At 37.7% G+C, this 13277-nt stretch overlaps 1 protein-coding gene across 2 annotated transcripts in view; it reads left to right on the top strand.

Moving 5' to 3' along the window:
• Positions 1 to 13277, top strand: part of kdm6a (lysine (K)-specific demethylase 6A) — a 216224-nt gene that overhangs the window by 159890 nt on the left and 43057 nt on the right. Inside the window, exons 11-14 of one of the 2 annotated variants that reach the window (XM_073045507.1) lie at positions 3748 to 3846; positions 3969 to 4188; positions 9756 to 9890; positions 10421 to 10570. In XM_073045507.1, the coding sequence (XP_072901608.1) occupies positions 3748 to 3846; positions 3969 to 4188; positions 9756 to 9890; positions 10421 to 10570 (604 nt within the window). The remainder of the gene's footprint in view (positions 1 to 3747; positions 3847 to 3968; positions 4189 to 9755; positions 9891 to 10420; positions 10571 to 13277) is intronic. The other variant, XM_073045508.1, reaches the window with a different exon arrangement.

Raw genomic sequence — 13277 nt, 5'->3', positions numbered from 1 at the left:
AAGAGGCAGTATGAGCGCTTATGGAAAAAAACCCATCAGAGTAACTAAGTCCCAGGGCTAGGCTGGGATATACTTAAGGCTACTACAGGATGCAAGGGAAGAGATTGCTTTGATGTTGACAATGATCTTTGTCTTCCTGACCACAGAAGTAGTACTAGAGGACTGAAGGAAGGCAAATGTTGTTCTGCTCTTCAAGAAAGGTAATAGGGATAATCTTGGGGATTATAGACAAATGAGTTTTTTGTCAGTGGTGGCAAACGAATAGAGAATTTTCTTGAAGACCGGATGTATGAGCATTTGGAGAAGCTTGAGCTTATGAGGGACAGCTAGTGTGGCTTTGTTAGGGGCAGGTCATGCCTAAAGAGCTTGATTGAGTTTTTTGAGGAGGTGAAGAAACAAGCTGAAGAAGGTAGTGTGGCAGATATGGTGTTTATGGATTTTAATAAGGTATTTTCACTAGATTCCTCTTGATTCGCTGATCCAGAAGGTCATGAGGTATGGTATACATGGAAACTTGGCTGCATGGATTTGGAATTCAGAGGCAGAAGGTGGTAGTAGATGGAGCATATTCTACTTGAAGGACAGTGATTAATGATGTTCTGCAGTGCTTCTCATTGAGAGTTTTCTAAATGACTTGGGTGAGGAACTGGTAGGCTGGGTTCGTAAATTGCATATGACACAAAGGTTGGTGGCGTTGTGGATACCACCAAAGATTGTCACCTTGTCTTGGTGGAGTGGCTTGTGAATGCCTTAGATCTCAAGAGCGATGCCTTCTGGAGTTTGGCCATCTGGTGCTTGGCTCCCGGTGGGGTCACCTTTAGAGATAAGATCAGGGGGAAGTTCTAGACAAAGAGTGATCTGATGGGATCTCAGTGGTGGAGTTTGGTGAAAGGTGACATCACAACAGCTGTGAAGCAGGAGTGAAGGGTCCCCAATCATTTTGTGCTCCATACCACTGGACCCTGACCCTAATTTGTCAAAGATCATATGGTGGCTGCTCATGCTTTAGTCTCCCCACGTTAAACATAGCCATCGTAACATTCCCGGACTGGCCTCGACAGCCACCTGAGGACCCACCAATAGACAATCCCTTTGGAGAACATCATACTCGACTCAAGTGATCATATTATTACTATGTGGAAGGTTGTCAGAGGTTACAATGGGATATAGGATCCCATAGTTGGGCAGAGAATTGTCAGATGGAGTTCAATCCAGTGAAGTGGTGCGCTTCGAAAGATTGAACTTGAAAGTGGAAAACAAGGTAATAGCACAATTTTTAGCATTGAGGAAGGTCAAGTCCATAAAACCCTGTCTCAGAAACAGAGCTCATGTTTATTTTAATTCCTCTTGAGTGAAAGACACATTCAAAATAGTTTGATTAAGTAACTTAGGTTAAAAAAAACTAAGAAATTGGTAACAATTTTATTTAACTCTCAACTGTAGCACTGATTTAACTTCTCACTACAGCTATAAATCTAGTTTAATTCAACTAAAAAAACAAAGCTCAGACTTTGGTTATTCACTAATAAATCAAGTTCAAAGTTACATTTAATTCCATAGTACTACTTATCAATAAATAACTATTAGCAGTGTTGCTCATATATTCTTAACTACTCAGTCTTTAGTTGAAGGAGACCCAAACTCTTCTACAAGAAATGAAGGGATATCAAGGTCACCAGGCACTGATTGTGATCCATCCCATGGAGAAGCTCCAAAAATCCCTTAAAACTTCCTTACTATTATACTGTTCAGGGTCTCCCTCATCTCCAGAACAAATGATAACAAAGGCAAGACCACTGTCAGGCAATTACTGGAAACTACCACAATTTCCAGTAAACCAAAGCCTAAAACTAAACTTGAGTCAGCCATCATGTCAACATATTCAACCATTTTATAGCTGCTGTAATAGGGAAATGATTAATTCTGTTTCATCTTGTCACAATCCCTCAAAGTTGCAGTGCAATTTGATTGGGTACTTAAGAGGGCAGATGGTGTGTTGGCCTTTATTAGTCAGGAATGAGTTCAAGTGCAGCTCTATAAAACTCCAGTTAGACCACAGTTGGAGTATTGTGTCCATTTCTGGTTCTCTCATTATAGGAAGGATGTGGAAACCTAAGAGAGGGTGCGGAGAAGATTTACTAGGATGTTGCCTGGATTAGAGAACATACCTTATTTGAAAAAGATGAGTGAGTTAGGGTTTTTCTCTTGAGTGAAGGAGGATGAGAGGCAACTTGATGGAGATGTATAAGATTAAGAGGCTCAGACAGAATGTACATATTTTAAAATGTTGCATGTAATGCGAATGGGAAATAGTTAGAATGATCATGGTCTGGACTTGCTAAAAAGTTTCTGATGCAAATGAAATGGAATATTTTCCAAATGTGCAATGTAGTTATACATAGGGTCTGCATCTTTCAATTTCAAACAAGAAATCATCTTGAGGTCTGATTGCCCTTCACATTTTTTATTATTTCACTGATGAAATTTGGTGGTAGCAAAAACAGTCAGCTTGGTGGAAATAGACTTCGGTTAATTTTGGGTGGAGGATGCCCTGGGTTCTTAAATGTGCAAACAGACTACATTTCTTTGTGGGTTGTTGACGATTCAGTAGACGCTGATAATATAACTTTAAATCTACATATTCTGTTATTATTGGACAGTTTAGCTAACTTAATCGAGACCAAAAGTTGATGCATCTTTTGGATTGAGAATTTTAAATAACCAAGAATAACAAATTTTGTTGATTGGTGAAGACAAAAAAAAACAATTCCTCCCCTGCAGCACTGCCCCAAAAATGAAACAAACATTTTTTTTTAAAAAAAAGGAAAAGGGAAAATTCTCTCCCTAGCGATTATCAGATCATCTCCGCTGGTTTTTAAGAAGGAATTGAGTGGAGGTCAGAATAAAAATAATTAAAAGATCCAATGATGATTAAAAGTTAAGAGATCACTATGAGATCGAGAAATGTCAGAGAAATTAACCTTGGCTTAGGAGAGTCAAACTCAAAGTGGACGATAGTGAAGCTGAAAATTGCTGGAACTGGATGGTCGAACAAATCACAATAGATAGACAGAGGAGACTGCAGATGCTATAATCTGGAGCAAAAGAAAAACAAACTGTTTCATGACATAGTAAATGTGTAATGTTAGTTCTCAGGATGTCCAGGCAAATTTAATAAAGTGGAAACATAGTTTGTGAAAATATCCTGTGGTCACTAAGGAAAGCAGTGTTGTAAATGACTACCTTAAGCACCAGTTAACTTACCTATAGAGTAAAATGCATCCACAATAAGACTTGGGCAACTTAACTAATAAAAGACAAGTAAATTGAGGAAGAAAGGACAAAGATGTGAAGTGAATAATCAAGAATGGGGGGTTGAAGTGTATAGTAAAGAGCCCTCAGACTTGTTGACCGTTGTGGATCATCTTGAATCCCAAGGTGTTTTTTTCCCCCGAATGATAATAGAATGGCATTCAATGAATGAAGATTGTCATTTCTAAAATCAAAATTTGTGTTCATCTTGCATATTGTACTGGAATTTGTTTCACTATATGCAAAATTATGTAGCATTTATTAGTTTTATTGTAATCTGATTAACAAGTATTGTTGTTTGCTGCAGTGTTTCAATGTGGAATGTAATTTTGCTTAATTTGTTTCCATGTTCATTTAAAATATTTATGGTCTTAAATTGATCAGATAACTCAGTTGTATGAGTTTTCCTTTTTCTAATTAATACTTTTCTTACAGGTGCTATTCAAGCATTGGCAAAGTTCAGGATGCCTTCTTATCATACAGGCATTCCATTGATAAGTCAGAAGCAAGTGCTGATACATGGTGTTCAATAGGGTAAGCAATAACAGGTGCTTGGACTAGAAGGAGAGACAGACCACTGGAGCTCTAATTTCAGTTTGATGCTTTGTTTTCTTCATCTGTTCAATTCTGTTTGCTTTTTTTGTGTATTGTCTTAGGGTATTGTATCAACAACAGAACCAACCAATGGATGCATTACAAGCTTATATTTGTGCTGTTCAATTAGACCATGGACATGCTGCAGCCTGGATGGACCTGGGAACACTCTATGAATCCTGCAATCAACCTCAGGATGCAATTAAATGTTACATTAATGCAACTAGGAGCAAAAATTGTAGTAATACTTCAGTACTCACAGCAAGGATAAAGTATTTACAGGTAAACTGGTTTGGGATGTGGTGTCGAAATGCATTGTATTTGCCTCAGAGAAAGTGTATATTTCTAATGTGTTTTTATAAAATTTAAACATTTATGTTGGAATATTAATGGTTAAGTTTATTGTATGATATTAGAAAGTTTCCAAAGCATCAGATTAATTTAAACTGGTTATATTGTTAGTCACCATTTAGACAGAATTCCAAGGAATATAATTTGAATGGGCAAATGAAGCATTTTATAAGGTTTATTACGATGGATTCTTTTGCTTTAATTGCATTTTTGAAAATGAAATCAACAATATCAGATATAGAATCAATTTAGCTTTATGCAGTACTGTATAGCAGGTTGTATAAATGGCACCTTAAAATCCTCTTCAACCTGGGGTTGATCTGAAGAAAAGCAGTCAGTTGCTTTCCACTGCATGAGGTCTCACTGGAGGGGAAAACCATTTAATGACCATTTAATGTGCCAAATTTGCCTGCTATATGGTATCTTAAGTGCAAAGCTATTCTGCTTTTTCTTTAAGTCCTACCTGACTACAACAATACTTCTCCATCAGCCATTAATTAATGCAATGTTGATTTTTTTTCTGTTAAAGCTGCAGTATCTTTCTTTGTTTGACTTCATAGTCTGAGGACATTTTACAGATCCATTTGGTAAAATATATTTTGGCATAGTAGGTTTACAATGCAACAGATGTAGCATTAAGCTGCAAAAAGGTTCAAAGTCATAGTTTTACACTGCAGACTTAATCTAGTTTCACCCAGAATTTCAGTTGAACCACTTCTGTTCTATGTCAACTGGTATAGAGAGAAGTTATATGGGGAGCAGGGCAATAATATTAGTTGGAACCTTCATGAAGGTAATTGACCTTCATTGTTAACCCCCCCCCCCCCCCGTATTCCCCTTCATAGAAGCTGCCTAACTTGCTAAGCATTTGTAAATTTTTTTTTGTTCCAGATTTTCAGCATCTGTAATATTTATCTTTTAAGTTTGAACCACTCCTGTTGCTTGACTATTTATTTCAGCTAAGCACCTAATGAAGCTACTTGGACATTGAATGAAGATAGACTAAATACTAAGGATTGCTGCTGGCTCATATGGAACAAAGCCTGAAGTAGAAATGGTTTATACCATTTCACTCTCTATCTTGATGCTATTTTATGAAATGGGAACAGGAATAGGCTTCTTAGCCCTTCTATCCTTTATTGGCATTGATTGATCTTGACTCTATAATGCAAACTTTATTATCTGGTATACATGGGAAATTTGGGGTGGAGGGATGATGCTAGCTAGTCAAATATGCTGGCTGATAAACAGTTAAGTATATTTTCAGTAATCCTGAGAGGCAGGATTTATGAGCATTTGGAGAGATGTAATCAGATTGGGGATAGTCAGCATGGCTTTGTCAAGGGCAGGTCGTGGTTTACAAGCCTGATTGAATTCTTTGAGGATGTAACAAAACATATTGAAGGTAGAGCAGTGGATGCAGTGTATATGGATTTCAGTAATGCATTTGATAAGGTTCCCCATGCAAGGCTCATTCAGAAAGTTAGAAGGTATGGAATCCAAGGAGACCTTGCTTTGTAGATCCAGAATTGGTTTGCCTACAGAAGGCAAAAGGTAGTTGTAGATGGTTCATATTTTACATGGAGGACAGTCTGCAGGGTTATGTTCTGGTTCTCCTCCTCCTTCATCCAGATCATTTATAAAAAATCACAAAGAAGTAGAAGGGTGGGTTACTAAGTTTGCTGATGACAGAGAAGTTGGAGGTGTTGTGGATAGTGTGGAGGGCTGTCAGAGGTTACAGTGGGACATCGATAGGATGCAGAACTGGGCTGAGAAGTGGCAGATGGAGTTCAATCCAGTTAAGTGTGAAGTGGTTCATTTTGGTGGGTCAAATTTGCAGACAGAATATAATAATGGTAAGACTCTTGGTAGTGCAGAGGAACAGAGGGATCTTGGCGTATGGTGCGTTGGCCTTCATCAACCATGGGATTGAGTTCAAGAGCCGTGAGTTAATGTTATAGCAATATAAGACCTTAGTTAGACCCCACTTGGAGTACTGTGTTCAGTTCTGGTTACCTCACTACAGGAAGGATGTGGATACTATAGAAAGAGTGCAGAGGAGATTTACAAGGATGTTGCCTGGATTGGAGAGTGTACCTTATGAGAGTAGGTTGAGTGAACTTGGCCTTTTCTCCTTGAAGTGATGGAGGATGAGAGGTGACCTGATAGAGGTGTATAAGATGATGAGGGGTACTGATGATTGTGTGATTAGCCTGAGGCTTTTTCTCAGGGCCGAAATGGCTAACACGAGGGGCCATAGTTTTAAGATATTTGGAAGTAGGTATGGTGGGGTGTCGGGAGTAAGTTTTTCACACAGTGGTGGGTGTGTGAAATGCACTGCCAACGAAGGTCTTTAAGAGACTCTTAAATAGGTACATAGAGCTTGGAAAACTAGAGGGCTATGCGGTAGGGAAATTCTAGGCAATCTGTAAAGTAGGTTACATGGTCGGCACAACATTGTGGGCCAAAGGGCCTGTAATTCTATGTTAATGCATATAAATTTTAAAGAGGAATAAAATAACAGTATTCTATAGTACTTGCCAATGAAACGGCAGAAAGTATCAGCCAACTAGGAAGATAAAAGATAAAGCCATTTACAGAGGTGCTGCCCGAATGTCACCCTGGTCCAGAGTCAACCAGATGCTCCTGAAGTTCCTATTACAGGAAAGTGCAAGCTTGTGATATACTGGATAACTAAGCTATTACTGTACTTAACTTTTCCCTAAATTCCTCATTTTTGATTTAAAAATAAGATTAATTTTTTAAATAAAGTTAATAATTGACTAAGCATCACTTCTCATTGTGGTAGAGAATTCAAAATTTCTAACACTCTTATCATCTGTCATTCCTATCTCTGCCTGTAAGGAGTTTGTGCATTCTCCCCATGACTGTGAGTTTCCTCCAGTTGCACCAGTTTCTTCCCACAGTCCAGAGGTGTACTGTTTGGTAGATTAATTGGTCATTCTAAATTGTCTTGTGATTAGTCTAGGATGAAACTGGACGATTGTTGGGTGGCGTGTCTCAAAGGGCTGGAAGGGCCCATTCATCTCAATAAATAAACAAATCTGCCCGGCTTGATTCTTAATTTCAAGCCACCTGCTCTTCCCAAGGTGTGCTCAAGTGCTCTGAGTCTAATTCAACCAGGCCTTTCCACAGCTGCAGCAGAGGATTAAATTCCATCTGCTACCACTCCACCCAACTTTACAATGGATTCATAAGCAATCATCTTTATATCTACAATATCACCGATCTTTGTGTAATCAAACTTATCAGACAACAGTCATTCTCATCCAAGTCATACATATTTAAATAACAAAGCAAGTATCATGGCACCAATCCCTGAGGTATAAACCACATCTAACCGCCTTGGCTATATCAATTTCTTGGTAATATTAAAAACTCTCATAACTGATCAGGACTTACACCACCAGAACATTTATCCCTCAACCAGCAAGTTCTTGAACCAGAGAAGATAACGTCACTCAACTTCACTTGTCCCATCACTGAAATGTTTGCTCACTTTCCAAGACTCTTCACCTCAAGTTCTCAATTTATTTATTTGCTTTTTTTCTCTCACTTTTTGCATTTACACAGTTTATTGTCCATTGCACACAGGTGGTCTGCCCTGCTGGTTGCTCTTTCATTGGTTCTGTTATGGTTATAGGATTTATTGAGTATGCCTGCAAGAAAATGAATCTCAGGGTTGTATATGGTGACACATATGTACTTTGATAAGAAATTTACTTTGAACTTTGATTTAAGTATACTGAATTTTTTTTTTAAGAACTATCACATTTCTCCTTGCCTTTCTCTCATCTTGTGGTAGTATGTCAAGTCTCCTTATAATAAGTGTTCTTTAATCCTGCATTTTCTATAAAGTTGATTCCCTGCTGTAATTTGTGACCACTAAACTAAAATTTCAGACTGATTTTAAAACAGTTGTTACAGATTATTACATTGATGAATCTGAATGGAAGAACAACTATACAGTATGCTTCAACATAAAAGTTAGTATGTCTGGAGCTTAAATGGAGGAGAAAACACAATGGAGTTTTACCCTTTAGGCACAAGTAAATCTTTTCTAATTGAAATCTTTTATTTCCTTTTACTATTTATCAATGCCCAGCTGTTACATAGTATTCATTCCTCTTTTATCTAGTTCCTCTGATCTCAAGCCTATTTCTTTTCATCATTCATTAGCGTTTGTCAATTTGACATAGCTATATTCACAGAATCATACCTATGAAAGTAAAGTGCCAACTCCTCCATCACAAGACATTAATTTGTCCTGTTCTGTTATCCTGTGGAGATACAATGGTATTCAAACAAAGGACGTAACCCTGGGCACACACAACAGTGACTCCTGTCCCCATGCAATCTCATGGCATCAGGTGGAAGATGGACAAGGAACCTCTCTCCTGGTTATCACATACCACCTTCCCCCAGCTGAAGACACAGTAGTCCTCCATTTTGAACAACTCATAGAAAAGCACTGAAAATTAAAAGTACATAGAATGGGGTTTTGAAATGACTACAGTTGCTTCGAAAACATCAAGCCGGCCTAATTGTGAAGGACATAGCTACTTAGACATGGTCTGCAGGAGGTAGTGAGAAAGCTAAATGAAGGAAATTCTTGCTTGACTTCATTCTTGCAAATCTACCTGCTGCTAGTGCATCTTGGTAGGAATGATGCCTGCATTATCTCTGTGGAACCAGTCTGTTGTCACAATGATACCTTCTACTGTTTGATAAGGCACCATTATCATTCTAGGTGGAATAAGTTTTGAGCAGATCTGTACACGGATCTGTTTCGTAACCTTATGACCCAGTTGTTCAGACAGACCACCATTACAGCTGAGCCAGAGAATCAGCTTGGTGCTGCCACTTGCTATTGCAATGTTTTCCCTGTGCAACTATGAATAAGATAGCAGGAAAATAATATTGTGACTTTTACTTTTATGTTTAGTTATTTTCAGCTTTTTTTCTGGCTACTATTTTAAGGTGTTTCAAATTCTCTTAGATATATTTAAGTAAGTTGCACCTTTAAAAATATTAAACCATTTATGAGTCAACTTTAAGGAAACTGCAGCTTTTAAAGATTTAAATTTAAAATTTAGGTTAATGTTGAATTTAGTGTGACAGGAAAGAGGATCAATATTTACACTGCTGAACCCCAGAACTTTAATCACTCTGTATCATATCACAGGTAGAAAAATAATGCTTTTTATACCATTCAGTGCCATATGTTTGTATGTGAACTGGCTCTCAGTTTGATTTTAACTGATTTTTTTCCCACTGCACACAGTGTAAAATTAACAAAAAATAAAACAGGGGCAGGATGCTAAATTTTCACACCATTGTGTTCTGTCACAAGTTTAACTGAAATTTTAGTATGATCATAAAGCCACAAGTGTTACATGATTGTAGAGCAATTAGGTGGATTGTGTGATTGATCAGTTAGCTTTCATTTACATAATCGCATCACATACTTTTTACAGGCCCAGTTGTGCAACCTTCCACAAGGTAGCCTTCAAAGTAAAACCAAAATGCTTCCCAGTATTGAGGAGGCATGGAGCCTACCAATCCCAGCAGAACTTACCTCCAGACAGGGTGCCATGAATTCAGCTCAGCAGGTGAAAATTATTTGTACCTCAATTGTACTTAAGCATTTTAGCTCTATAGTTTTAAAGGTACTTTTAAGTGGCTAATACATATACACACACAAACAAAACAGTAACTTCACAAGACCTCATCATTGGTAGGATTTGAAGAAATATGTTCATGGGTTTACAACTATATGGGGCTATAATATTATCAACCAAATTACTTTTAAAAGTACAACATTGGTGATTTCTCAAGCAATTGGGAAGTAACTGTTGAACCATCCTATCGCATGTAATACTTTGCACTATTTGAACATAAAGCTGTCTTTAGAGAAAGTTGTAACATCTGTTACCCTGAAATGCTCAATCGTTTTTCCTTGGTACTCAACTCTGTCAAAATAAAATTGGAAAATCAGAAATTATCTAAACAACATTTACTCTGAAATTGCAACTGCATTTGCAGAAATCAGTGGGGTATTAAAAGCAAAATAAAAATGGGGATTGAAAGGAAACAGTTATTTCTACTTATTTTATTTTCAATGCTTTTCTTTTGTGTATAGGCTTGTAAACCTCATCACCACAGCAATGAACCATTAGTAGGCCTCAGTCAGCAGCCACAGCAGACCTTACCACTACACATGGTTCCTTCTAACCAAGTGGATGACCTTAACAGTCCTGCTAAAAGGAAAAGGATGTCCAGTCCTACCAAGGTAATTTCAGGTGGTTTGGTTCTTGCTTAATCCTTGAAGAACTATTTGATAGTTTCAACATTAAAATGGAAAAGGAGCTGAAGAGAAATTGAAGCTTCTAATTGAACACTGCTTAGGATTTTAATTACTCCCATGATATGCATTTCTTTTGTAATGCTTTCTGTTTAATGAGAATTTTCTTTTGTAATCAATGCCCATAACTGTTACAGTATGATGTGGTAAACACTGTAGCACATAAATTTCTGTAGTTTAACAGAAACTCATGTTGTTTTTGTTTAATCCTGCATGTTCCAATTAAATCAAGTAAATGGGAATTCATGGACTTTATGGTCTGTGGGTATATTGTATATGGATGTATGAGTAAATACATTTACTCATACATCCATGTATGAGTATGAGCAGATTATGCTTTGGTATTGCATTTCTTCACATAGTAAAGCCTCCCAAGGCCTTTCAGAGGAGCATAAACTGCTATAAATTTATCATGAGCCAGTGGAGGAGTTGGCAATTAACAATGTTTGATCAAATGAATAGTGTGAGTGGATTGAGCTGAAAGAACACAAGGCTGTGGATGTCAGGAAAATTTAAAGATAGGTGTGGATGAAGTCATGGAAAGCAAAAATGGGAATTTTTGTGATCAAGGTGTTTCCCAAAGAAGGTAAATGAACTTGAGTGCTGCATTTTCAAGGCTAGTTCAAGTTGGTTTATTAAACGGCAGATTTTGGATGTGCTTTAATTTCTGTAGGTAAAAATTTGGTGGCCTATGCAGATGAGTATTCCAAAAGTATGCCATCTTGTCATGCAGAAAATATTAGGTCAATAAGCTTTGCTTAGAGTGGAACAGGACTCTGAAGTTGGGAGTTGGTTAGTTCAAGCCACTGTCATCAAGGATTGGACTGTAGAAAAATGTATCAACATTTGGACTGCATATTGAGCATAAAGGTTTTGGTCATCTTGTCAGTTAACAGGCGGATGTATAGAACCTGTACTTGTCCCTGTGGGTGATGCTGCTGAGAGGCAGCACATAAATAGTAACTCCAGATGATGGTGAAAGGATGGTACGAGATGCTGTTCCAAGAGACTTTATTGCTGCTGAAGGTTAGAAATGAGATGTAACAAGAAGATCCTGAACCCACTGAGAGAAGAGGAATTGGAAGAGGATGATGCGGAAGATGAGTTTTAAAGAGCAAGAGTGTACAACAGTCATACTGAATGTGGCAATAATGGAATTGAAAATAAGAATGAATTTGGGAACTTGCTTGTTGGAGGAAAGTGAAGTAGGTTACCCAAGGTATGGATGTATGCAAGGAACATACAATTGGAAAGGCATCAGGATACTGCCAGAGAAACATCAGCTAACGAGACCTTAGATAGTCAGCAGTTTAATGGAAATAGGATAGAAGGTAGATCTGATATGAGTTCAGAGGGAGCATAAGGGAAGATGGAAGTAAGATTCACAAAATATGTAGGTTGAAAGCTGGCTAGTGAATCCTTGAAAATTGGGCATTGAAGACCAAAATGAGAATGGATGGGACAGTTTCACTGATGTAGTGGAAGAGATTTTTAACAAATATTTATATTGAATGAAGAAACTAGGCTTATCTTTGAATTTAGGATCAAGAGCAGCAGAGAACATAATCCTTAAATTTGTTGTGCTCAAGCTAGATCCAGTAATGAATGACTAACTTGCGTACTGAATTTATGAAAGTACATAATTAAGTGTATGAAACTAGGCGGTAGGGAATCTAGAGGTTAAGAGCATGTTACAGAATTTAAGAGTAGCTGTGTACAGTGGCTTCAAAAGTGAGATATGATTGTGAGTGTCAGGAGTTGCAGGAATATTGTATAAAGTAGGATGGAGGTTAGATATTGAATAATTTGAATTGACTTGTAAATGATTGGAAGTAGTTTTTCCATGCATGTTATAAACTGCATATTTCTTTGCAGGTCTTTACAGAATTGTAAATAATAATGAATGCAACATGGACTCAAGGATGCAGAGAAACATTCCAGTTGCAGTGTATAATTATAAATGTCTGCTTTTGGTGCATCCTTTTATTTCCCTTTCCACTTGCTGCACTTTTTATATGAATTTTGTTTTAGTCCGAGAGTCATAGAAAAGTACAGCACAGAAAAAGGCCCATCTAGTCTGTGTCGAACCATTAAAACAGCCTACTCCCATTGACCTGTACCCGTACCATAGCCCTCCATACCACTACCATCCATGTACCTATTCAAACTTCTCTTAAACATTGAAATCGAGCTTGCATGCATCATCTGTGCTGGCAGCTCACTCCACACTCCATACTCTCTTGACCATCTGAGTGAAAAAGTTTCCTCTCATGTTTTCTTTAAACTTTTCACCTTTCAACCTTAACCTGATTGTAGTCCCACCCCAACCTTAGTGGAAAAAGCCTGCTTGCGTTTACCTCATCTTTACCCCTCATAATTTTGTATACCTGTATTAAATCTTCTCTCAATCTTCTACATTCCAAGGAATAAAATCCTAACCTATTCAGTCTTTCCTTGTAACTCAGGTCCTCCAGACCTGGCAGCATCCTTGTAAATTTTCTCTGTACTCTTGCAGCCAATTTGCATTTTTCCTGTAGACAGATGACCAAAAGTGCACACAATACTCCAAACTGGGCCTCACCAACGTCTCTTACAACCTGAACATAACATCCCATCTCCTGTACTCAGTGCTTTG

Source organism: Hemitrygon akajei, chromosome 5 (genome assembly GCF_048418815.1).
Source record: "Hemitrygon akajei chromosome 5, sHemAka1.3, whole genome shotgun sequence".
Lineage (NCBI taxonomy): Eukaryota > Metazoa > Chordata > Chondrichthyes > Myliobatiformes > Dasyatidae > Hemitrygon > Hemitrygon akajei.
The sequence above is the reverse complement of the archived record's forward strand: the minus strand, read 5'-3'. Positions and strand labels throughout refer to the sequence as shown.